General features: G+C 37.1%; 2 protein-coding genes across 2 annotated transcripts in view; one reads left to right on the forward strand and one right to left on the reverse strand.

The window, feature by feature from the left end:
- The window catches only part of LOC134536927 (limbic system-associated membrane protein-like), a 1114650-nt gene that overhangs the window by 785838 nt on the left and 301450 nt on the right, over positions 1–27362 (reverse strand). The window lies entirely within an intron of this gene.
- LOC134536922 (uncharacterized) lies at positions 15007–27151 on the forward strand. The gene is made up of 2 exons (XM_063377012.1): positions 15007–16437; positions 20931–27151. Exon 2 carries the CDS (start codon positions 21530–21532, stop codon positions 22490–22492), a length of 963 nt encoding a protein of 320 aa, XP_063233082.1. The 5' UTR covers positions 15007–16437; positions 20931–21529; the 3' UTR covers positions 22493–27151.

Genomic DNA, 27362 nt, shown 5'->3' on the forward strand with positions numbered 1-27362 from the left:
AGCACATAATTCGAGCACATGCGCCTTGTTTATTTTGTTTACTTGGTAATATTTTTGTTGTTTGTATCCTGCCAAGGTGTAACGGCGGCCACGCCGCTATGCTTGCTTAGGTAGGATGCTTCTGCGGTGGTTTGCTATTGCCTCTCGCGGGATGAGGGTAAAAAGGACATCTCAAACAACCAGTTCTCCGGGCGGGAATCGAACCCGGGCCCCCCTTCAGCCCACCAGCCAAACACTAGTCAAAGTAGGCGGGCAAGAAATATCGGAAGTCATCTTAATTAATGACAACTCTTGACTTTTTTTTTTTTTTTTGCTGTTTTCAGATAACACTTCATAATCGTCTAGTGAAATAAAAATGTCAACCTGAACTTACAATGCAAGCCAGCTTTCGAGACAAATTGACACTTAAATCTTATAATTGAAAATAAAATGAAATGACTAAACATGGCTTTGAACGAGCGTCAAGCGTGTGAGCGCCATCTCGTGCACTCCTTCGCTTCGATGGTCAGGGTATTTCAGGTTCTAGGCTCGCAGGATACGCAGGGAGGAAGATTACTGCCTGTCCCACCATATCAAACAGCCACCAGCTACGAGGTATTTTTTTTTATCTCCGAATCGACCGAGTCTCTTCCCTCCGGGATCCACGTCAACTCTCCCCCCCCCCCCTCCCCCTAACCAAGCGTCTTCCACCACTCGGGCCGCGACCAATCAGCGGCGGCTTAATGGAGTGCTTCGCGACACAACCCCGTCCCTCTTCCAACCAAAACCGCGCGAGGCGCCAGACGAGATCCGAGGATAAAAAAAGAACCTTATTAGAAGATTGAAAAAGCGGGCAGAGATTCCTCGGGTGTAGGAATTTGCAGAGACCGCAATTCAATCTAGTTTCAGAGGAGATGACACTACACACACACACACACACACACACACACAAAACTCTGACATTCAGTCGATCTTTATTTTGCTCCGTATTTAAAGGTTTGATATTAAGTGAACTATATAGTCTATATTTGTTAAAGACGCGGCAATTAATAAATCTAATTTACAATTGAAGTGTTGTCAGACTAATAAGATTCAAACATAAACGTATTTGAAATGGAATAACATTTTGTAACGTTAGACGCACTCCCAAAATAACAAAGGCAGTTGACCGGCCGGCTCGTAGGACATCGAAATTCAGTCGGTGCGCTATAATGGTGTTCAGTATTTTGGATTTGGCTGGATGGTGAAATCCCATTCGCCCGAGGCATCGTCGTTGTTTGTGCAGTAATAACCCGTGGGAAGCAGTTATTTTTGATTTTATAGGAAGCATTTGCACGGCCCAGTAGTTTTATTGGATGCTCGCTGGTCCGTGAAATACCCTCTACCAGATTTTATGATCCAGAAATATTACAGTGAATAAAATGGCTCAATAAAAATGTATATAGTTTTTTTTTGTTGCTTCGACTGTATTCAATGTACAATTTAAGTTCCATGTTTGTTTATCTATCAGTGAAAATAAGATGCCCATATTTTCACCGTTCAAAAATATTCAAAAATATTTTTAAATAAGGCAAGTGGGTTTATCTTATTTAATTATCAGATGCATATTAACGATTACGATCATGATACGGGAAAATTACCATTTTAAATAATTGCTTTAAATTGAATATGCAAAACTTCAAATAGGTACAGCAAGTAAGCTTAGTTTAAAATTGATAAATGTAGCTTTATTAAATTTGAATGTTGAAAACAAGCCGTATGAAAATCATTTTAAAGCATTTTATATTTAAACTTCAACTTTAAAAAATAAAAATTAATAAAATGTTTATTCCCTTTTCTAGTTAATACTTAAATTTTAGCTAACAAAATTTTCATAATCATAGAGAGAATTTTTCCATTATTGAAATTGTAAATTTTTCGTAAAACCATTGGTAAAAGCAAAACTTTGTGTAAAGTTTGAAGCCGTTGCGTTTGGAGGAGGACAGATTCTCTCTAAAGTGCGCCCAGCGGAATAAAATAAAACTTTTATATACTCTACCTCGAGCCCACAGTTCGAGCGGTCGGGCTAGCCAGTGTCGTTTGATGTTGTCTCCCAGCATCCAAAGACTCGGAGGCGACGGAAACTCGCGCGAAGAGTTGGGATGAGCGAAGAGACAAAACGAGTACCGAAAAAAGAAATGGTAACTTCATTCTTGAAGCTGCATTCCAGTTTCTTCCCAGTTAGTTGTCTTTCTTTTATTTCCTCTCGTCTGTATGTGAAGTGTTCCAGATGGAAGAGAAGGGGGTTGAAGTTCTTATCAACACCCGACAACCCCCCACCACCCACCCCAATCAAGTGGCGGTCGAAGAAACTGGATTTCCAAAAGGAGAGGGGTTGGAGTGAATATTTCCTAACTTCTGTAGCTACGGTTTCTGCGACATCCCTCCCACACGGCCTGAATCGTGGACACATCTATGCTACTTCTGGATTTCGGAACGGAAAAAAAAGAGCGTATCTTGCAGTACTCGCCAATGATGTGTAATATATAATCTCGGTAAAGAGCAAATTCTTGTGTTTTCATGTTGCAAATACACATATATTACGAAATTCGTCCACAAAATAAAACAGGCAATTCTTTAAAATAATGCCGATCGTGATAAATACACGGAAATTTTATTTTTAAATACATTCCTGGACGCGAATTACACTTAGTTTTCGCACCCAGTGCTATAATTCACTGCAGGATCAGCTACGTTGACTATAGAAACATTTTATTTGCAGAGTGAAATTTTAAAAAATATATAATTAAAAAAAAAAAAAACTCAAAAAATTACTTAACCACGGCTTTAAACCTGAATTCACCAAGGATTTTTATTAAAATACTACACATAATTTTAACATACATTAAACAATTAATAATATATATAGTTTCCTTTTGTCTTTGTGAGCTTCGTTTAACTCCTTCCGCCACAGACTGCTGCACTGTGGTTGTTAAACATTTCCGTTCCTTGACTTCCGTCGCATGCATGAAATGTTTTGTGCTAAATGTTTACCAAGAGCTGAGGTGTTACATGGGAAATAAATAAATTTCGCTTAGACTCAAGTTCCAAAAACCTTCCGACGGCGTCGTTGGAGGAAATCGCCATTTTGTGACGTTTCACTCTCGTGCAGGAATGCGGAAGTCGTCTTGACGAAGCTCCCTTGGGAAAGTTGTAAAAAAGGAAAATGATCATCGCTTGCGAGCGCTTTGATTTTTGGTCGAAAATAACCTAGTATAAGGAATTAATTTTCCCCCTAAAATAAAATTCTTAACTGATTCATCATATAGTTTTATCTGTATTTTTCGTTTCATCAAGTACAGAGAGTACAGCAAAGTATATCCCAGGTTCAAATGTATATTATAACAGTTTAACTTAGACTGTTGACAACAATCATATATCTAATTGAAGGAAAACTAACGTAGTTTTTTTTTTTTTTTTTTACAAAAGTTCAATATGTACACCGCTAGTTAAACGGCACACATCCAACCAAAATTTCAATTCTTCCTACACTTTGGTTGACACTTCCAGAGTAATGGAAGCAATAGCAGCTTCAATTCTGTGACTCAACTGTGGCAAATTATTAGGTAGCGGCGGAACGTAGACAAGATATTTTATAATGCCTTAAAGGAGAAAAAATTGCATGTATTTATGCCAGGTGAACTTGGAGGCCAGGGAAAAAGAGATCTGTAGTCTCGAGCATTACGACCAATCCAGTGATCAGGGACTTCAACGTTTGACCACTCTTGTACAAAGAGATTCCAATGGGGAGGGTCTCCGCCTTGTTGCTAAATAAAGTTTATAAGTTCACCTTCCAGCACTTATTGTGGAAAGAGCCATTATTTTTAACATAGGTGGCACTGCAAGCGATAAAAGTAGTACTCGCGCGTGCGCTTATATAAAACTGTTTTAGTTACTCTTTGATTTTGTCATTGAACCGACACTCTACAACTCTTACAGTTGATACTATTAATATTTATAATTGGGAAATTATTTTATACTGTATTTTTGAGTCCTTTTCGTTTAAGACGATGGCAAATTGCCTCGAGATCACATTGAAAAACTGTAACCTGTGTTTGTTAAATTTTTTATCACTCGGTGTTACCTGGAGTAATAATAACATGGGAGTCGAGAAAAAAATTTTCATCCGGCACAGATGTAGCTCAGAAAACCTTTTTTTGGCAGGGTAGCTAAAATAATTTACAGGGATAGAACACGTCTCATAGACATTGATCGTTGTACGATAAACGTTAAACGATGTTTTGAAGACAACTAAATATGCAATTTCACGTTCATAATTTTTTTTTAGTATTCAACGCTAGAGACCTGGCGAAATTCGAGATTGAAAATAATGTTTTCTTTCCTTAAATTATTGTATTGGTCTAGACTATTTAAATTAAATAGCTTGCAGCATTTTTCTTCAACACTCTCACCAAATTAAAAGATAGTAAACAAAAATAAATGTTATAATGCCATGCAACCACTTAATTAATTGGACGCTACCTCTAGCTTTCAACATCAAGTCTTAAATATTAAAATGTGAAGTTCTAGTACATGGCGAACATGCATAATGTACATTAGATTTTCTCACTCGTTAATATCAATAGAATTTTAAAGCTAAACGAACAAGTTATCCTACACTTAACGCAAACTTCATTTAGATATTTAAAGCGTTAATGAAACTCATAGGGATGCCACTATATTATAATTTTCAGTTACACGCATCCGTAAATGTCCGGTGTCCATTGTTGCAGCTAAAGTCACCAAATCCAATTGATGATATCAGCTAGTCTATTATAACTTTCAACTTTTAAAATAATCTATTCCAGCCATATGTAGTTATAACTATTAAAATAATCTATTTCAGCCATAAGAAGTTCACTTGAGAAAGTCAAAGCCCCACCTGTTCCACTATTGCTGACACTAAACAAGCATATCCACTAGGCGATGGAAAACAAGTTTCAGGGAAAGGATTCTCAAACGTGTTTAAGTACAGCTGTTAACTTAACTACGAGGGAAACTGCCGACAGAACTTCGCTTGTACTCCAACAGGCGACGCTGACTTGAAGCATAGTTAGCGCAAAGAGACTTGCTTGAATGACAGCAAAGGCATACTCCAGTATTTTTTTTCCCGGGGGCATGTATTTTTTCGCGAAAAGATTTTAAACTCGAACGCGCCAGCGGTTTCTTCCTGGTGATTGGTGGCCGTTAGCACGAGAAGCCATTGCCCTACTTGGCCGAGCAATTCAGGACGCGTTTGCTTCCGCGCTGGACGGCTGTGATTGTGCGCCGGCAAGTATGCATGTGTCCTGAGCGAAACACGACCGATCAACAAACACAGACAAAGCAACAATGGTTTTTTTTATTTGTTTACCACACAGATAGTCTCAAAATCTTTTTGCGAAAAAACTCATGCCACTGCGTAATGCTTGCTGCGGACTTCAGTGGCCGGACACAGGCCGGACACCTTGTCGACACGGACTGTGTCCGCACGGACTTCCAGCAGCGCAGCCTTCGAGACCGCCTCCAAGACTGTCCACCTACCGCGCGCCCGTCCAACTTCCCAACAGCTGTTCCATTCAAAACGTCACCGACGCATGGAAAGCTCCACTTGACACCCACGCGCAGGAAATATTCGTAACTGTAAACTCGTTCAGTTGTGTTTCTGAGCATTTTTTAAAAAAAAACATACTTTGGTGAAACTCGCTTTAATGTCGCGTTAAACACGAAAAGCGCTTACATCCCGGATCGGGTGAATTCAAGTGAAGAACGTGTTGAGGTGACGAACCGCGCAGTTCTACCAACACCCCCATCACCACGTCATGTACCTGCCCATTCCTTCAGCCAGTCCGAAGCTAACAGCATTGAATATATATAATGTATAGAAGTCGCGAGCCCAGGTTAAATTTTCTGTCCGGTTTCTTAGAAGAATTTTTGTAATTCCAAGCTCCGCCGCTGCGATCGCTTTCATCGCTGGGTATCGGCCGTATACGCCCCTGGCGGTATTTGGCAGAACTAGGTTAACCAGCCCAGTCGTGACATCATCCTTCACCCCCCCCCCCCCCTTTTTGAAAATCCCAGACCAACGATTCGAATTACCCGGCAGGTCTTATCAGCATCGTTAGGCGACCTTGAAGAGGAGCTTCCCTTACCGTCGTTTGAGAATGATGAAATCCCAAAAGAAGCTAGCCACGGAAATCACTGAATGATGGGATTCTGTACCCGAGTGAAGTGAAAATTAGCTATTAAAACTTTGTATTGGGCCAATAGTCAGTGTTACGTTCAAAATATGGTTTTATTTTAAAAGTAAAATACTTATTTAAACTATATTTCGCGTTTGTACAAATTTACTTTTAGATATTGGCAAGGAAAATCAACATACCTTAAACAACCTTCTCTTATTCAACGTTATCTATTAAGTAGTAAAAGGGGTAGATATTATTTTTAAAAATAAAAAAAATGTAACCCACTAAATCAGTATTGGCAAGATATATATAAATTCAATATTAAAATACGCACATTAAAATTTTTTGTAATTAACTTTTTTCGGTAATAAAAATTCAGGATGATTTTGGTTTAATTGGTTTACGTATATTGCTATATTTTCTAAATCACATAGAAAAGGGAAAACAGTGCATCAGTGAAAATTCAAAAATTTAGTTTAAGTAATACTAGCCATACCAAAAGATCAATATGCGAGATAATAAATTTGGTAACTGCTCTACATTTCAAATAAAAATGCATTGGTTTCATGAATACTGAAATGTATGCGTAATAAGGCATATTATGTTATTATACTAAGCATGACTATAACTAAAAAATTACAGTAATTTAAAACGATGGCAGTCTTAACATACAATAAGTGCGCGAGTCTTAGTTTATTTTTTAATTGGCTTCTTCGTCAGATGGAAAAGAGTTAAGATTTCATCAAGGAAAAATATATTCTCAAAGTCACTAAACCGGGAGATAGAAAATAAGGTAGGTACTTAATTTTAAATAAAAGTTAAAATAGACTTACGCTAAACCAATTAAAAATAAGTCGTAAAAATATTTTTATTTATTAAATATGTTCTATACTTGACAGTTCTTTGTGTATAATTCTTCAAAAATCTTTGAAATTTAATACATATTTTCTTAAAATGGTAGAATATCAGCAATACCCGGAAATTACGTGAGCAAAGCCACGGGTTATTAGATCCACTTTTATTATAAAATAAAAACAATTATGCATTTGTAGTTCACGAATGTGATATTTTGTTTATTGCTTCACAACATTAATTTGCCAGTCTCAAATTTCATCGTACCACTTGTCAGAAATGTCACCAAAAATGAGAGATAGTTTTTTTTGACGAATTTCAATTACGAGGAAACCTTTCGCAAGACTTTTTTCTTCGCAGTAGTCACTGGGACACCATTAATTTAAATCCACTAAGATAATAAAATTGTATGTATAATGATTTGTTTTTGTATATTTATATAACTTCACAACCAATTTTTAATGATTTTCATGTGAATAAAAACTTGTAAAGCAATTTAATTAACTGTGTCATAATACTTCTGATTAGATGGAAATACAAACTTTTCATCAGTAATATACGATGATAAAAATATTTATTATTGCAAAATAATATTCACTGTTCAAATGCAAATTTAAATAGATTATTCATACATGTTTCCTGATAATTAATGGTTTAAAATAATTATTTTTTAGTATAAAATCATTTTTCTCTTGTGTTAAAATGGGTTGCTAAAATGAGGAATTATAAATATGTCACTTACTTAGTCCGTGCACAGATTTACACAAAACAGCAATGCAAATAATCTTTTTTGGTAGTTTCTAATTTTGTGCCCTGGATAACATGAATTTGGTTGAATTCATACCAAAGTGAATTTTTTGAACAACTTAAATTGATGTCATAAATAAATATTTAATTTTTATTAAAAATCCACAAACAGTTTTTAAAATATAATATTTATCACGCCAGATGGAATAATAAACAAAAAATAGCTCTTATATGTTGTCTGTGTTTAAAGAATTGTATTATATTTCATGGAAATAATATTTACCTTTCGGTTATTAAAAGAAAATATATTTGTATTCAAAATACTTGCGCATCGTTTTTACGAGCATAACTTGTGTATCCAACCTCAAAGCAAGGAATATAAAGAGTGGGAACTCAATGCTATAACAAACACTCTTATTTTCTTTGGAGATCCGGGAAATGTGCGTTATTTATAAGCAACTTAACATAGTAAATCGTTAACTTTTCAGATCTATGTTGGCAAAATTGATTTTTTTTTTGTGGTCATTCGCTACTGGGAATATTCACCATATAACGTTTAAGATTATTTACTTTGAATTACGAAACAACCAAAACATTATGTAAAAATGCTTCATCTTATGTTAAAAAAATTATAAACTGCATAGCCACAAAGTATGACATCATACCATAAGTTTCAGTTACTAATAACAATACGTGCACGCGTATGAACAGTCATCGCAGCCATAGTTGTTTCATAGCTACCAAAATCATTCAACGTTGTCAAGAATTATTCCAAATTATGTTTTGCCATTTTACTCAATGCGCCACTCCGTTAACACAACATTTTATAAATTCTGAACTACGAATGTCAGTGGGAATGTACACTATACTGTACATTCCAATCTGATACGCTTTAAGAAATTTCTGTAGTTTTCTTATTATTTAAACTTAATTTTTGATGTTGGCATCTTTTAACCGCACTTTTTTTTTTTTTTTTTTTCGGTGGCCGTACTCCTCCAATTCAGTTGCGCCCGCCGGTATCCAAGCGCTCGGATTTCAACAAAAGGCGCCGCCTCTCGATAGAGTGAAACAGAGAATTACGCGCACGACCTTGAAAAAAGCGACGCTACAGCGCTCTGGCGTGGAAGCTGGTAACTACGAGTACCCTCTTGTGGAAAGAAGAGCTGTCTAGCGGCGGAGCTAACAACTACCTCAGTTTTGGATCTGAAAATTGGAATAATAAATCCTATCCCCTCGCGACTTCTATAAGTTATATATATTCAATGCTAACAGCGAGCCGCTACGGTCGTTTACTGTTCGTAGCGCGCCTTTGAAATGTGAGGCAACATCAAAGATCCCGCCAAGTGTGAGGTTCGTACTGTAATACTATTTTTTGAATGCGACAAAAACCTGCCCTATCGAAATTTACAGATACATAACCCAGGTTTAGGGTAATATGATGAATGATGTTTCTGTTTAAAAAATGGTGCATCATGTTTTATGTCAGGCGAACGGATATTCATGATGAAAAACGCCCCGTCCAACCTTCGGTTGTGACTGACGAACTCAGTTCAAGGATTGAGGGAATAATTTTACAGGATAACGTATAACACTATAGATGGACTCGGTTCGTTAATGACTGGTCCAACAATTTAGCGGTAACTGAGTATGCAGATGTCACAGAGAAGCTGGTAAAACGCTATGACAAATTTTTAAATTTGATGGCGACTAATGTGTGTTGTTAAAAAGGTTTTGTTTCACTGTCATGAATAAAAACTGCTAGAGAAACAAACGTTATTTTTTTTAGGAATGACCCACTTATATTAGATCCCTGCGTTGCAGCCACGAAGAAAAGTGACAGGCGCATTCTTAATACTTGGCGGTTCCCGCTACCGGAGGGTCGAAAGCGAGAAATAGATTTATGGAAAATGAAAGGGGTGTGTGTAGGATGTGATAAAAGTGTTCTTAAATGAGATACAATATTGCCATTATTTGCAAAACCAAGACGTCTTTCAGTGTCAAGTCTCTCTTAGAGCTGGAGCGCTGTACGAAAGATAAATTTATTAAAGTATTTTTCAAATAAGTATCGAAAAAATTTTCTCCCTGATATAAAAACAATCGCATATATTAGTAATTTTGAGTTTATGTTAATTTTTTGCTTACCAATATTATTTATAGATTTGATTAGATTCATGAAACGATTTTGATCTGGTTTAAAAAAATTAAAATTTGTTTATAATTTGTTTAGTAAAATAGTGTATTTCCTTTACATGTTAAACTGAGGTTCTTGCCAACGTACCAGCCAACTAAGCCCACAATCGTAGGGTTACTTAGCATATTGTCTAGGCCTAAAGCTTCCAAAGATATTAGTGATATTTCAGGACTGGAAAATGTAAATAATTTTTAATTATATTTCTAATTACCACTTAAATCAGAATATATATAATTCCCTAAACATTTTAAGACTTAAAAAAATTGAAAATTGGAAAAGGTATGTTTTCTTATACAACATATTACATCTTAGTAGTACATTTGTTAATAAATTTTGACTTCATGATCCATTTTCTAAGGTTAATCAGGAAATAATCTTAAGGAATTATTGAAAATAAAATAAAATCTTTCGTGTAAAAAAGCTTACAAGCTCTCCATTTTCCATATATTTATAACTTATAAGTCTAGAGTAATTATTTTGTAATGAGAAGTGTATGTTTAAATGAAGGGTGAATAAATTATCTTTTTTTTAAATAGTGTCAAAATATCACTATTTATGCTTTTAAAAACTTTAAAAATTTGCATCTGTTTGCTGCCTAATGAATAAAATATTTACTATAAATTTCCTGTGACTGTGTTCATTAAGACGATCCGGATTAAATGTAATTTTTTTGTGTGTAAAATTTCAACGTGACAAAAAACTTAAGAGATGAATTATAACAAATAAGTTTTAGCAAATTCACAGACCCTTTGGGATCCACCCCTTGCCATCTCCGAGAGCAAGCCGGCAGCGTGCAAACACTTGATTACAAGCGCAGCCCAAATTCCAAAGGAAACCTACTATTCACAGGGGACGCTGAATTGCGCCCCATTGGAAAGGGCGCCTTTCAGATTTTTTCGAGCACACACACAATTATTTAAATCCTGATAGGCTGCCTTTCCAGAGTTGGCTGTTCGCTTTGCTTTAAGCGAAAGAAAACCCTGAATTGTGCCCCATCGGAAAGGCCGCCTTTCAGGTTTTTTCCTTGTACGCATACAGTCCGTAAAATCCTGATGGGCTGCCTTTCCAGAGTTGGCTGTTCGCCTTGTTTCAAGCGAAAGAAAACCCTGAATTGTGCCCCATCGGAAAGGCCGCCTTTCAGGTTTTTTCCTTGTACGCATACAGTCCGTAAAATCCTGATGGGCTGCCTTTCCAGAGTTGGCTGTTCGCCTTGTTTTAAGCGAAAGAAAACCCTGAATTGTGCCCCATCGGAAAGGCCGCCTTTCAGGTTTTTTCCTTGTACGCATACAGTTTGTATAATCCTGATGGGCTGCCTTTCCAGAGTTGGCTGTTCGCTCTGTTTTAAGCGAAAGAAAATCCTGAATTTCGCCCCATCGGAAAGGCCGCCTTTCAGGTTTTTCCTTGTAAGCATACAGTTCGTAAAATCCTGATGGGCTGCCTTTCCAGAGTTGGCTGTTCGCTCTGTTTTAAGCGAAAGAAAACCCTGAATTTCGCCCCATCGGAAAGGCCGCCTTTCAGGTTTTTCCTTGTACGCATACAGTTCGTAAAATCCTGATGGGCTGCCTTTCCAGAGTTGGCTGTTCGCTCTGTTTTAAGCGAAAGAAAACCCTGAATTGTGCCCCATCGGAAAGGCCGCCTTTCAGGTTTTTTCTTTGTACGCATACAGTTCGTAAAATCCTGATGGGCTGCCTTTCCAGAGTTGGCTGTTCGCTCTGTTTTAAGCGAAAGAAAACCCTGAATTTCGCCCCATCGGAAAGGCCGCCTTTCAGGTTTCTCCTTGTACGCATACAGTTCGTAAAATCCTGATGGGCTGCCTTTCCAGAGTTGGCTGTTCGCTCTGTTTTCAGCGAAAGAAAACACTGAATTTCGCCCCATCGGAAAGGCCGCCTTTCAGGTTTTTTCTTTGTACGCATACAGTTCGTAAAATCCTGATGGGCTGCCTTTCCAGAGTTGGCTGTTCGCTTTCTTTTAAGCGAAAGAAAACCCTGAATTGTGCCCCATCGGAAAGGCCGCCTTTCAGGTTTTTCTTTGTACGCATACAGTTCGTAATATCCTGATGGGCTGCCTTTCTAGAGTTGGCTGTTCGCTCTGTTTTAAGCGAAAGAAAACCCTGAATTTATCCTTAATATTTCCCATATTCCCATAGTGGATTCCACTTATATTCCCAAAATAAAATAATGAAGATATGTAATGGTATTTCTCAATAATAATAATGTGACTTTAGTCCACCGCACACAGAACGACTTTCCTTGCGGGATTGTATGCATATTTGTTTGTTACACAATATTCCTTCCTTCTTCCAAAGTGACTTGCAGTGACGCGATGTAATGTTCACACTTACTTAATAGTTCATTTTCAGGAAGATCACACCCTTGTACATCCGTAGCTTGCCCTGATGAGGATCCATAGTTAACATTTGGTTTAGTCGATTGGAGTTCACGCCGTTTTAGTTTCATCCGACTATCTTCTTGGTAAGCCAGTTTACGCCGAGTTGTGCAGTGTCGAATCTTTTTACGAATGACTTTCTTGTGTATTGAACCAGGGCTCCTACCTGACATTTTTTTTAAAGGACTCTTCTCCCAAGCTAAACCTTTCTTGAATCTTGTCCTGCCATGTAACATTTACGCTGTGTCTATGTGTAGGTAATTTATTATTTTGCCTCCATTAAATTTGGCAACGAGGCTCGTATAGAATTCTACCGAATTACTGGTTTTGTTTTCTTTGAGATATCTGTCACAAAAAAATGTCTTATTAAAAAATTAAAAACCTTTATGTATACTTATAAAAAAATTACAATTCGCGGTAATAAATAATTTTAGTAATAGTGTCCATGAATAAGAACGAAATAAAAACTGCGTTCTGCGAGTGGGATTTGTTGACAATGGTTTCAAGCTCAATGTTAAACCGCCCCAGCTCACGATACTAGGCTGCTGGGTAGGGCCTACATAAGTATCACAATGGGGCATTTATCACATAGCACATAAATAAAATTTTAAGGAGTGAATTCTTTCAGCAGCATACACGAAAACACCTTTTCCATTACGTAATCGCATATAACTATAAATACGGCTGAGAAACCATACAATTACCATGTTATGTGTACTGTGGTTGTATACAAATTGATGTTTTGTTTTGATTCTTTAACCATGTCAAAATATGAAACTAAACTAATAAAAACTACAAGTCATTTGTACGATTTCAAAGACGACACGTAGACATGGGATACACCGCGCGCTCAAGAAAAACTGTCATTGAAATCTAGAAGTAATAGTCTTTCAGCACAGCATGTACATAGCAATGAGACAAAACAAAAATAACAAATAACGTATTTATTTATTAAACATAGGTGATGGTGAATAGACGTCACTTGCTCCTACTAAGTTATGAATAACATATTTTCCAGTAAATTCTGTTTGTTTAATTGTTTTGAAAATATGTTAACTAAAATTGCACTTTTTTTTTTTTGCGAATATGCTGATTCATTAGCATATGAAACAGAGTTATATTTAATGATCTTTCTTTGTGTATTATACTTTTACGTAATTCATTATTGTACATTCCACGACATATCAAAATCGTTCCTAGTTTACACTCATACCTATGACATTCATTCAAATATTGTGGCAATATGGATGATATGATTAAATGCATTTTGAAAAGTTGTACATTTCATTGGCTGTCACACATTAAATCAGTCTTTTATTATACCTACTTCACTTGTTCCCATAAAACTTATTAGGGGTTAAGCTATAGATGATCTGGGCGAATTAGCAAAATATGCACTCTCTCGATGGAAGTATTTTCACCGCATTCTACAAACATATTAATAAAACGACAGATTCAGTTAGGCACATGTTATATAAAAATTGAAAATAGGCATGAAGGTCTCGGAGGCTATTTTAACAGTAACTTTTAAACACTAAAAATGTTTTTATAAATGCATATGCATAATCCTCTGCCTTAAATTATTTTAGGGTCATCGTTTTTAGGATGACTTTAAGTGAAAATTCCAGAAGGCAAGGGTAAAACAATTTTGTGAGCTCCTTTTGTTAACGCTTATTTTTATATATAGCAGCAATATTAAATTAAGTTAATTCGTTCGCTAGTTAACAACCACCCCCCCCCCCCCACACACACACACACACATGGGAAAATATTACATCATCAACCTCTCTGTTAAAAAAATGATTTAAAAAATACAATCCAGTCACTGAGATTGGCGCACCATCTGTTGTAAGGTTTAATTAACAGCTGCATTCTTAGACTTCAACGTTGGGAAAGCAAACCGTATGTGCTGCCATTTAATTTGTAAATTTTGTACTTTGTACTCATTTGGAGAATGGTTCCAACATTTGTCAACAGGGGCGACCCACGTAAGGACATCTATCTTCGAAAAGGTTCGTAGGACAAACTCCTGTAGGGCAAACGACATTAGGGTAAATGCCTTTAGGGCAAACGACTGTAGGGCAAACGCCGGCAAGCATTTATTTTCGGATTATTGAAAATTCGCAAACTTTTAGGGCAAACGCCTGTAGGGCAAACGCCTGTAGGGCAAACGACTGTCGAAAAACTTATTTTAGGGCAAACGCCTTTAGGGCAAATGCCGGAGCTTGGTCCGAATGTGATTATCAAACATTTTGTGCAAACGCCTTTAGGGCAAACGCCTGTAGGGCAAACGCCTGTAGGGCAAACACCTGTAGGGCAAACGACTTTAGGACAAACGCCTTTAGGGCAAACGCTTTTAGGGCAAACGCCTGTTTGGAATGAGGACTGCGAGAATATGCTTTGAAAATGCGTTTAGGGCAAACGCCTGTAGGGCAAACGACGCACTCCCATTATGTACACTTGATAGCTTTAGAGAGAGATAGGGAACACACACATGCTCATGTGTACATGTACAATATGAGACACAATTTCCACCAATATCTATGTTGGGAGTCATTACAAAAATCAGAGCAAATGGCTGTTAAAAAATTTGGTTTTCAATGAAAAGTTATTCAGGAATTCATCCTGAAAACAAAACACAGAAAAAATTATTTCAAGGTGGCTGAATCATTGTGTCCATCATCGAGAAAAACAAGGAAAACGTGGAATAGTCGGAGAGCTAAATATAAATAAAGAACTTATAAATAAATGTAATATATACGCAATGTACCTGAAACTATACTCATTTAGCTTATTTCAGTACAACCGTGAAGGTGTAGTAAATATTTATATGAGGTCGGGGGAATTCCGCATACTCACACTATCACAGCGTCCATCCATATCTTACAATCACCAATAATAATAACATGTTACTACCCTATGCTACACAAATTAATGTCATTTTAATACCATAAAAGCATATTGTCGTAAGTACCTAGTTATTTTAGTTATTTTGGGTTAGTATTAGAAATATAAAAATACTATAACTATAATTCTGGTATTAAATTGTATTATAAGTATAAGGTGAATAATGAGTAATGTTTCAATAGAGTGTTTCATGTCTTGTGTATCGAACGATGAGTATGCCTGTCGAAGGTTTACAAGCCTTCTACGTCAGTTGGCTAACCAAATGTTAGCTATGTGTGGTGGTTCAAACAGACTGTTTCCTGCAGAGGAAACTACGCATCACAAGGTTAAACAATGACTGAATCCTTGGACTGAACATGAAACGAGTGTGTAAATGAAAACGACGAATCACGAGAAAGGGTGGGGAGAGAGTGCGCTCTGCCCCGGCAGAAGGAAGCGGACGGAAAGAGAGTGTGTCGGGAGACTCCCTAGGAGGAGGTCCTAGGATGGGGACTGAGAGCTTTGTCAGAAGGAACAGACTTGTAGAGTCTTAAGTTTGTACTTGTAATTTCTATGTATCAAGAAGTGGAGGTAAAAGCTTTGTAGAGTTTAATACTTGTAACGAGCCAAGAATGAAGAATAATAATAAGAGTTGTCCTGTCTGCAGTATTAAGTTATTGCTTTTTATCGCTCCGCTGCCCCACATAGCCTCACCTATAAGGAACCAGCCGCTCGGTCACGACATTATGGTGTCAGATGTTGGGGTTGCTGTGAGTGAATACTGCGTAAGGACAGTCGAATACAAATCTACGAGAGAATAAGAGAGAAAGGAAAATCGTCCGTCACTGGTATCAGAGCACCGCATCCCAGGAGCGACGGCGAGTCAGAGTGTTTGAAGAAGATATCAACTTCCGCGAGGCAGCGACTGGACTACTGATAATCAGCGAGGAAAAGGCAACAACGTATCCAAACAACATCAACAACGAAGACGACGTGAAGCCCCATTCGTCATACTCCAAGAGTCCAAGAGGATGTTGACATAGCAGATAGGAACAGCCGACGCCGCCAGCCGAAGATAGCCCCGCAGTAAGGAAGATGCGACAGCTGCAGACGGCAGCGCGAGAGACGACCAACCGGAGCTACGTGTGAAGAGCTAAGGGCCATGGGTACCCTCACGAAATTTATTATAATAAGGTCAGTACGGCTAATATGTTAAGCATGATACCTACAGTTTGGTATAAATAGGAGGGTTACGTTTACTCCACAATTATGGCTGACAGTAACGAGGAAAGTGAAACTGGGGAAGTTTTTATTTCCGTAACAGAGGCGTTAAAGTTGATAAATGAACCATTTGATGGTACAAAAAACAAACTCAAAGAATTTTGCGATAATGTTGACACGGCTTTTGAACTAGTGAACCCAGAACGTCATAGAGTGCTGTTAAAGTTTGTAAAATCAAAAATAGTTGGGGACGCGAAAGCCAAAATTTTAGTCCGCGAAAATACTGATACTTGGGAAGAGGTAAAAGAAATTTTAGAGGAGAATTATGCGGTTCGCAGAACTTTAGATTTCTACGCTTGTCGGTTATTTAATGCTCGACAGGGATCACATGAGCCTGTTGTAAACTGGGGTAGCCGAGTCGATACAATGGTAACTGAACTTAAGGAGGCGGCCTTAAAGGTATGCACCCGCCCGCAAGAAAACGGGGCAATGGCCTTAATACAACATTTGGCTAGAGCCTGCTTCGTACAAGGGTTATCTGATGAAAGAATTCAAACAGTTATTCGGAGCAAGGGCGCTCAAATTGAGACTCTAGGGTTAGCTGTAGAATCGGCACTAGAGGAGGAGTCGAATCTTTTGTCTCTTAAGGAGAGAATTAGACCCCCAATGTTAAAAGTAGGAGATACGGTAACAAGAAGGCCCAGTTGCTCGAATTGCGGAAAAGGCGGACACACACTAGAAAAATGTTTCTTACGAAAACCCGATAAAAATAAAGGATGGAAAAAATATGTACACGTAGGAGAGCTATTTTGTAAAAATTCTAACACTACAGGACACACAGACGCGAATTGTCGACGTAAACAAAGAGATGACAGAAAGACTTTTCAGCCCCACAAAGAGGAGAGAAACAGGGGAAACTCCACATGCTTTGAGTGCGGTAAACCGGGACATTATGCCCGAAACTGCTTTAACAAATACGGAAAATACAACAATACCAATTTTGCCAAAGGAAATGATTATCCAAATCAGTACAAGTATGACCAAAGAAATCACAAGGAATTAGGATATATTAACAAAGGAGGGCGAGAGGATGGACCTTCCTATACCGAATCGCGATTATGGAAACATGGGGAAAACACGGTAAACTAAAAGGGGGGCATTACGAGCAGCGGTATATGCACCCTAAGGAGCCGAATACAGACAGCTGCAATAGAAAATCTAGAATAGAGTATGAACAAAGTAACGACGATGCTATCTGTACAAAGAATAGTATAGTTTCTTTAAAGCTAGACGAAATACGTGAAGCAGTAGACTGCCTTATAGACACAGGGTCCGACATAACACTAATCAGAGAGAATAATCTAAATAAGAGTATCCTATCGGCCAGTGATAAAAAGGAGAAAACTAAGATTCGCGGTTTAGCCACCGATTTAATGCCTATAATACCTTCCACAGTAAGATATAAATGTCACATTATAGAATCCTGTCCTCATGCATGTATTTTGGGCAAAGATTTTCTAAGTTTTACTAAATCTGTTGTTGATTTCGAATATAATAGACTGATAATCAACAAGGAGCAAATACCCTTTTGTGAAGAAGATCATGCTGTCAAAAATATGAGAATTCATGTACCAGCTAGGTGCGAAAAAATAGTGCAATTAAATGCTAGCAACGAAGGATTAGGACTAGTAGAAAAACGAGAAATGGAAAAGGGAGTTTATCTAGGAGATGGATTGACGGAAGTGATAAATGGCAAATGTTTATGTTCTATATTAAATACTAACGAACACGAAGTAGAAGTAGATATGCCCATCGTTGAATTAGAGGAAATACCCTCTACAGCGAAATTGTTGAGTATTCAAAATTCCGATAGGGAAAGGAAAGAGAAATTGGCATCGATGTTAAGGGTAGAACATCTACACGACACAGAAAAAAAGCAATTGCTAAAATTATGCAAAGAGTTTGTAGACATTTTTCACTTGCCCGGTGATACACTCACATGTACTCCGACCATTGAACATAGTATCCCTACAGGTGCTGAGACGAGGCCCATTAATGTAAAACCATATCGTATTCCGGAAATTCACAAGGAGGAAATTAAAAAAACAAGAGACACAGATGTTAGAACAGGGTATTATCAAACCCAGTCTGAGCCCTTGGAATGCGCCTATATTAGTGATTCCAAAAAAACGAGACGCTTCCAATCAACAGAAATGGAGGGTCGTTGTAGATTTTAGAAAACTGAATCTTGTGTCAGTGGACTCGGTGTATCAGATGCCGAATATTACAGAAATATTAGATCAATTAGGACAAGCAAAATATTTCTCGACCCTAGATTTGGCTAGTGGTTATTTGCAGGTAAGGATGAAACAGGAAGATCAACCCAAAACCTCATTTAGTACCCCGACGGGTCACTATGAGATGTGCAGAATGATGTTTGGGTTAAAGGGAGCTCCTGCGACCTTTACGAGATTAATGAACACTGTTTTGTCAGGACTAAATGGAATTAAATGTCTTGTTTACTTAGATGATATCATAGTACATGGCCAATCAGTAGAGATACATAACAACCGGTTAAGAGAGGTTTTCACTAGAATGAGAGAGCATAACCTTAAGCTACAACCTGATAAATGCGAGTTTTTACGCATGGAGGTAACGTTTTTAGGACACATGATTAGCGACGATGGCGTGAAACCAGATCCGGAGAAAGTGATCAAAGTACAGGGATACCCTAGACCAAAGAACGCTAAAGACATCAAAATGTTTTGCGGATTAGCCTCGTATTACCGAAGATTTATACCGAACTTCAGCAAAATTGCAAAACCCCTCTACAACCTTGTAAAAAGTGACGTTCCCTTTATCTGGGGAGACGAACAGGAAACTGCATTTAACACCCTAAAAGAAATCCTGACCTCAGAACCAATTTTACAGTATCCGGATTTTAATAAACCGTTTATCGTGACGACAGACGCTAGCAAACTAGCTATAGGAGCCATTTTGTCCCAAGGAGAAGTAGGTAAGGACAAGCCCGTCGCCTATGCCAGCCGTACGTTGAATAAGGCGGAGGTCAATTACTCGACGACTGAGCGCGAAATGTTAGCGATAGTGTGGGCTGTAAAATATTTCAGGCCCTATCTATTAGGTCGCCATTTCATGGTGATAACCGACCATAAACCTCTACAATATGTTTTTAACGTAAAAGACCCTAGTTCCAGGTTGTTAAGATGGCGGTTAAAATTGGAAGAATATTCATATGAGATTAAACACAGAGCCGGTAAAACTATCATGCATGCCGATGCGCTGAGTAGGCTTTGCGAAGTAAAAGAAATGGAGGAATTGACAACAGACGAATCTCACTCTGTAGAGGATAACACTGAGAAGCGAGAGGGTGAATTATCCACGGAAAGGAAACGGGAAATTATTAAGGAATTTCACAACACACCGATAGGAGGCCATCAAGGGATCGCCCGAACATACGACCGAATAAAACAATATTATAAGTGGAACGGGATGAAAACAGACATAGAAACCTATATTAGAAGGTGCAACTCTTGCCAAAGGAATAAATTAACGCGACCTTACATAAAAATGCCGCTTGAAATTACGGACACGCCTAATGTAGTATGGGAAAAATGTGCTCTCGACATTGTGGGACCACTAGTTGAGACTGCCAATAATCATAAATATTTACTAACGTTTCAAGATCTATTATCCAAGTATACGGTAGCCATACCCCTTTTCGACCAAACAGCCGAATCGGTGGCGCGAGCTTTTGTGAACGAAATAATACTAAGATTTGGTATACCACAAGTGATAATCTCAGATCAAGGAAGCAATTTTACAAGTGATCTGTTTAAGAAGGTGTGTAAATTGTTAAAAATTGCCAAAATCAAAACAACTGCCTATCACCCTCAATCTAATGGGAGTCTAGAGAGATGGCACCGTTCCCTCACTGAATTTTTAAGACACTTCATCGCCACCAACCAACTCGATTGGGACGAATGGATAAATTATGCCACTTTTGTCCATAACACTACGCCTCATAGGTCCACGGGATTTACACCCCATGAATTATTATTTGGTACGTTACCTAATATTCCTGGCATCCTACAGAAGGACTTTATAGAAAAGAATTATAATTATGAGGATTATGTCAAAACCTTAAAAACAAAATTGCAAGAGACTTTCAAATTAGCAAAAAAACATTTAATCATCTCTAAAGAAATAAATAAAAGGAATTATGATCAACATGTGAACCAGCACATTTTTCATATTGGTGATCAAGTCCTTCTGTATGACGAGACTGTCAGAAGAGGTAGGTCCAAGAAACTGTCCAGCCAATATGTAGGCCCCTATAATGTTGTAAAAGTAGAAGGAGTAAATATAACCATCCTTACCAAACGTAAGAAGCTTGTAAAGGTACATGCAAATAGGTTAAAGCCGTACTTTTAATTGGTATGTTACAGTCAACTCATTTTTACCCTGTTGCTGAACCCTGAACATGTGAGTGGAGTGTCATCAAGACTAGACATTCAAATCACTAAAATTGAAGAAACTTCGGGACTGTACTACGAACATAACGGCAATGGACGATTGTATAATACTGAATGGAGATTAATCTCCTATTTAAATTTAAGTCAGCCTGAAAATAATTATAATACGATAAGACGATATGTAAGTGTTGTAAATGAATTATGTAATAAGGAAATTCCGGTGTATAAGGGTAAAACTCTATGTTCTAATACTATAACAAAATTATCAAACAGGTTAGACGCCACTGCGCGCACCATAGAAATTATAGGAGGTATAACCAAAGACCATGTTAGTCCTAGAGTAAAAAGAAGTTTCTTTCCATTTAACCTAATAGGGCAATTGATTAAAGTGATTTTTGGTACGCTAGACGAAGAAGATGCAGAATTTTATAATAATAAAATTACGAAACTTGAGAGCGAACAATTAGACTTTCTTAAGTTGAGTAAGGAACATTTTATGTTATGTAATTAGACTACCAGTAACTGATCATTTAATTTTTGATATATATAGAATCATTCCATTGCCTGTAAAAATGAAAACTGCCACAAACAAATATGTTTTCATAGATCCGGAAACGGATTATATTATGATGGAACACTCAAAACAGTACTACGCAAAAATAAGCAAGTATGAATTAAGTAAGTGTAAAGTAATAACTAAAACTCTTAGAGTGTGTAGACAAACCTTTCCATTGATAAATACTTATGCACGGGAAGATTGTGCAGCCAAATTATTGTATACTACAGGTCCTATACCTAGCAATTGTGTTAAGAAAATAGTAGAGCTAAAGCAGACCCTTTGGATTCAGCTAGAGCACAATGAATGGTTATATATTGCGCCAGATAAAGAAAAAATTACTATAGTTTGCGATCAAACTGGACCTTTTGACGCAACAGTGGAAAACACTGGCAAACTTAAGTTTATAAGTGCATGTAAAGGTTACGGTACCAACATCTTTATATCCTCCCAACTGGAGTTAACTACTAACACTAGCACAAAAGATGTTATTCCCAAAATAAATCTTGACATAGATTGTTGTGATGAAACAAACTATAAAGTAACACTTGAGAAATTAAAAACAAAGTTACATTTGAAACCTACAATAACTCGGTTAGACGATTTGAAGATTGCCGGTCACAAAATAGAGGAAGTAGAACATATGATAAATGAAGAGGAATGGAAAATAAAACACACAAACGTGATTTCACGAGTATCTGTAATGTCCTATATCATTATCATATCATTAAGTTGTATTTTATGTATATATTGTTGTATAAAATGTGGATGTTGTAAAACTATTGTCGGTAATTGCTACAAGAGGTGTAAGGACGGTGATTGCTGTAATTGTAAAACCAAATGTTTTAAACCAACAATTGTAAACACATACAGACCTAGGGAAAGCAATGAGCTGGTCCATTCCGTTAACGAAAGCCAGATAGAGGAAAGGATCGATTTGAGAGGAAACAGTTTACGGAGAACTCAGACTAGTCGTTGACGGCTAAGTCCCATTTCAAACTAAGAGAGGTGTAAAGAAACAATTGTATTTTCTTTAATTGTTTCTTTTTCCCCCGCCAGGGAGGTGTCGTAAGTACCTAGTTATTTTAGTTATTTTGGGTTAGTATTAGAAATATAAAAATACTATAACTATAATTCTGGTATTAAATTGTATTATAAGTATAAGGTGAATAATGAGTAATGTTTCAATAGAGTGTTTCATGTCTTGTGTATCGAACGATGAGTATGCCTGTCGAAGGTTTACAAGCCTTCTATGTCAGTTGGCTAACCAAATGTTAGCTATGTGTGGTGGTTCAAACAGACTGTTTCCTGCAGAGGAAACTACGCATCACAAGGTTAAACAATGACTGAATCCTTGGACTGAACATGAAACGAGTGTGTAAATGAAAACGACGAATCACGAGAAAGGGTGGGGAGAGAGTGCGCTCTGCCCCGGCAGAAGGAAGCGGACGGAAAGAGAGTGTGTCGGGAGACTCCCTAGGAGGAGGTCCTAGGATGGGGACTGAGAGCTTTGTCAGAAGGAACAGACTTGTAGAGTCTTAAGTTTGTACTTGTAATTTCTATGTATCAAGAAGTGGAGGTAAAAGCTTTGTAGAGTTTAATACTTGTAACGAGCCAAGAATGAAGAATAATAATAAGAGTTGTCCTGTCTGCAGTATTAAGTTATTGCTTTTTATCGCTCCGCTGCCCCACATAGCCTCACCTATAAGGAACCAGCCGCTCGGTCACGACAATATTTAAGAGATTTTAACTTGAATATAGCTATTATATAATGTTTGCTATGAAAGGGCTTCACAACTAAATATACAATTCAGTCCTATGTCCGCTCAACATATGACATTATATTCACTTGTAATCTCAAAATGTTAATAACCCAGTATGTGCGCAAGATTACCACCTACAGCTCTAAATCCTCAAGGTTTCCCTTTGAAAGTCCCCAATCTCAAAAACCAGACATGACTTACGAAGGTTACAACCTAGCTAAGGAAGGATTTTTTAAATCCTTACCCTCTACATTTGAAGAGCGTTAAAAACTGCAGAATGGTACCCTTTTACAAAGGGAGTGCGGCCTGTGGAAATAAACTAGGAGAAAATTGTTGACAGCTTCTAATTTTGGCACTATTTGTAGGCGTAAACCACATACTTCATGCCAAAAATTGGTGGCTACATTGTTGTATGAGGATTTCGATACAGATGCTATGATATGGGTTAGAGATCACGAAAAAGAGGTAGTGAAAAAGCTGGAAGAGACTTGTGATGTACAAGTAAAGGCATGTGGACTGTTTGTTGATGAAGAAATACAATTTCTAGGGGCCAGCCCAGATGGACTGATTGAAAAAGATCGTATCGTGGAAGTAATATGTCCATCTTCTGGAGTAAAGCCAGAAGTTCTAAGTCCTGACGAGTTAATTCTTAAAAGGAAATGCACATTTTGGAACATATCTCGAGACAAAAAAACTGTTACAGACATTAATAAGAATCACCATTTTTTCTACCAAGTTCAAGGGCAACTTCATGTGACAAGGCGTAATTACTGCATCTTCGGGCTCTGGACTCCAAATGGAATTAAAACCACACGTATTGACAGAGATTATCTGTTCTGGAAGGAACAAATGGATCAGCAATTGACAAAGTTTTACTTAAACTGTATGCTGCCAGAACTTGTAGACCCGCGACGACCGCGGTCGTTGCCCATACGAGATACTGACTATATTACAAAGGAAGGCTATGAACGAATTTGTTGCAAGACAACACAAACTTAGTGTCAAGAAACCATCAAATTCCAGAAGAAATAAAAGTGTACAAGCTATTGCCAACAATGATGAACCCGAATCAAAGAAGACAAGAAGAAATTTGTGTTTTTGAATATGATTTATCACTATTCATAATGAAATCGTCTCATGTAAGTCATTATAAATATACCACATGTTACACTCACCTGAACTTTACAAGACGTTTGGATTTGATTCTTTAGTACAAACGCATGATATAGCTGTATTGTTTTTGGGTATGTCATTTTATGCATTGTTCAGTTCTTAACTACATACATACATTTTCAGTGCGATAGTGTAACTTATTAGTTATGTGCTTACTACATTGCATGTGATAGAATTTCACTAAAGATAAAATCGTTGTATCAAGTTTTGCATAAATTATTAACATGTACATTTTGGGAAAGTGTTTCTGCTGTGTAAGAAAGGTTTCATTTTGCACTAAGTATACGTTTGATGTGTTCTAACTTGCTATTTCAGCACTGTGTGGGGAGAGATTCAGTCTCAAAATTGTATATATGAAATAATCCAATATTCGATAGATATGTGCGATATATTCCTTTAACATTATTCGTATTTACATTTAAATAAAAGATAATTGCAATATCAGTGTTAACTCGGCTGAGTGTATTTCAACCAGTACTTATCTAGAATGTATAAAAACAATAATTGAAAAATGAATGCGTGTATAAAGATCATGTGTTTATTTATAGGTACTAATAAGTCTGCATTTGTGTCTGTATTTGATAAACTATGTATGGTAAGTTTGAAATTGGCTGGCACATTTTGTGAGGTAATTCCTCTTGCAAATGTAATTATGTTTGGCCGATGATAAACATGATAAGATGTCGGAGTCACTGATAATCGAGACTTCAAGCGACTTCATAACAAATCAGGAACATTATGGCAATAAGCAAGAATTTACTTAAATACATTAAGTAATCAAATCAACTAGAAACATTTTAATAAATGTTCTTGTCTTCTGGGTTCTAGCCGCGTCACAATGGAAGTTCTTTCTGACGTTTCGGAGTGCGTTGCAGCCTCCATCTTCAGGGCAGCAGCAGAAGTTGCTTCTTACCTACTGTTACTCTCAGTAACCTACTACCTACTGTTCGTCAGTAACCTACTACTTACTGTTACTGAAACGTTTTTTGTGGAATTACTAGCTATCCTGCCCTGCTTCGCACGGGTGTAGTGATTTAATTATGTAGTGTAGGTGTATTTACCATTTATTCTTGTGTATCTACTCAAGGAAGCTTTTATCTCTATATAATATCTATAAATCAGTGTCGCTGTACGCGTTTGTTTTTATTTCCGCTTACTTCTTCTGAAAAATGCAACTGATTTTAATGTGGTATTTATTATCAGTTAATTATTTTTTTGTTACAAAAGGCTATACACAACAGTACCCGAAGCAGGGTAGGGGAAGGTCGCTAGTGGGGCGACACCGCTTGACCGTATGGTCATTAGACCGTATCAGAGAAAAGTGTGTCAGAATCACTGCTAGCCCCGCCCCCTCGCTGCCATTGGCCGGTAGCTAGAGGGGAAAGGGAACGTGACCAGGAGAAGAACAACATAAGTACGCCAACTCTCAGACACAATCAGGGTGTCCCCAGCTAGTACTTTTTCGAGTTTTTTGCCTTGAATATAATATTATGTTTACACTAAATTGTTTTATTATTAAGTGTTATTCAAACACACACAGGAGTGGAAGGGAATCTAATTTTTCAGTTGACGACGACGAGTCAGGTCAGGAACTCAATTCGGTCAATCGGCATTAATTAAGTCATATTTTTTGTTCCTGGCTTTTATTCTGTCGACAGTAATAATTAATTTAAATTTAGATTATCAATGTACTAATATCGTTTTCATGTTCTGGTTTCATCGGTGGGAGAAAAAATGAAACTGACAATGAAATCTTACATGAAACATCAATATGTTTCAAATAATCCAATTGAAAAAGAAAATACAGCTGACAACGGCCAGTTTTAGACATAAGCAAAGTTTATCTAGGAGCGAGAGTGGAAGCTCTTTTTGATGGGATTAGATAAGAGCATAGTTAGACCAAGTGATGTAGGTTAACACTATTGAAAGTTAATTGTTTGGCCTTCTATGTTGTATTTTGGAGCCAAGTTTTAAAACAAATAAATTTTAATGACTCTGTTCTAAAAGGTTTAGCCTTGCTGAGTCCAGAAAAGTATAAATCAGATGACAATCACAGTATAATGCCACTTGCCAAATGTTTTCTTAATGTTATTGAAGAAAAATATTTCGATAACCTGGATAGGGAATGGCGTTTATTAAAGACTGTTGAAGCACTGAAGAAAGACGACGAATTTATGGTGTGCGGTAACAATGACCCACACAGATTTTATTTTAAGTACTATTTATTTATTTTATTACCATACTATTTCGTTTGATTGTTATTATTTATGCTCAGTCTAAATGCCAATTAACTACATGCATTCATGTTTAAAAGCTGTCAACAACATCTGTAATAGAAATTTGAACAAACCAAGTTAAAGCCACTTGACATAACCCAAAAATTGTATTTACCTCTGGAAATGATATATGATTAATTTAATTTATAACACTAATTTTATGTTGTGAATATTTCCTAATCGATTTCCTGTTTGTTTTCATATATTGTATTGTTGAATGGAGTTCTATCTAATAGTGCTCAACGTATTGTCCTGGGTGTACATCATATACTTCTGACTCATCCGTGATATTATATTCATATAAATAATAATTTTAATATATAAATTTAGGAAGAAAAATTCTAATATTTTATTGTTGGAAATCCTTGTGTCATTATAGTGTACTGTGTTGTGTTGAATAAATGTTTATTGTGTTTTTTAAGTAAAGTAATTTTTACCTAACAATCAAATTAAGTTAATAATTGAATTATTAATGCAGTGTCAACACCTACACACAATATAGCTACCTATAAGTTACAGTAGAGAAGAAATATAATGGATTTTTGGAATACAGTTTTTGGAATGAAAAATGCTGTAGGAGACCAAATGTTCCCTTCTATAACAGTGTTCATTAAAGCCATGCTATGCTTGCCTCATT

This window comes from Bacillus rossius, chromosome 1 (genome assembly GCF_032445375.1).
Source record: "Bacillus rossius redtenbacheri isolate Brsri chromosome 1, Brsri_v3, whole genome shotgun sequence".
NCBI classification, from domain to species: domain Eukaryota; kingdom Metazoa; phylum Arthropoda; class Insecta; order Phasmatodea; family Bacillidae; genus Bacillus; species Bacillus rossius.

What these genes read in the sequence shown, in the direction of transcription:
- LOC134536922 (XM_063377012.1), top strand. Translation starts at nt 21,530, where the DNA reads ATGAAAACTGCCACAAACAAATATGTTTTCATAGATCCGGAAACGGAT.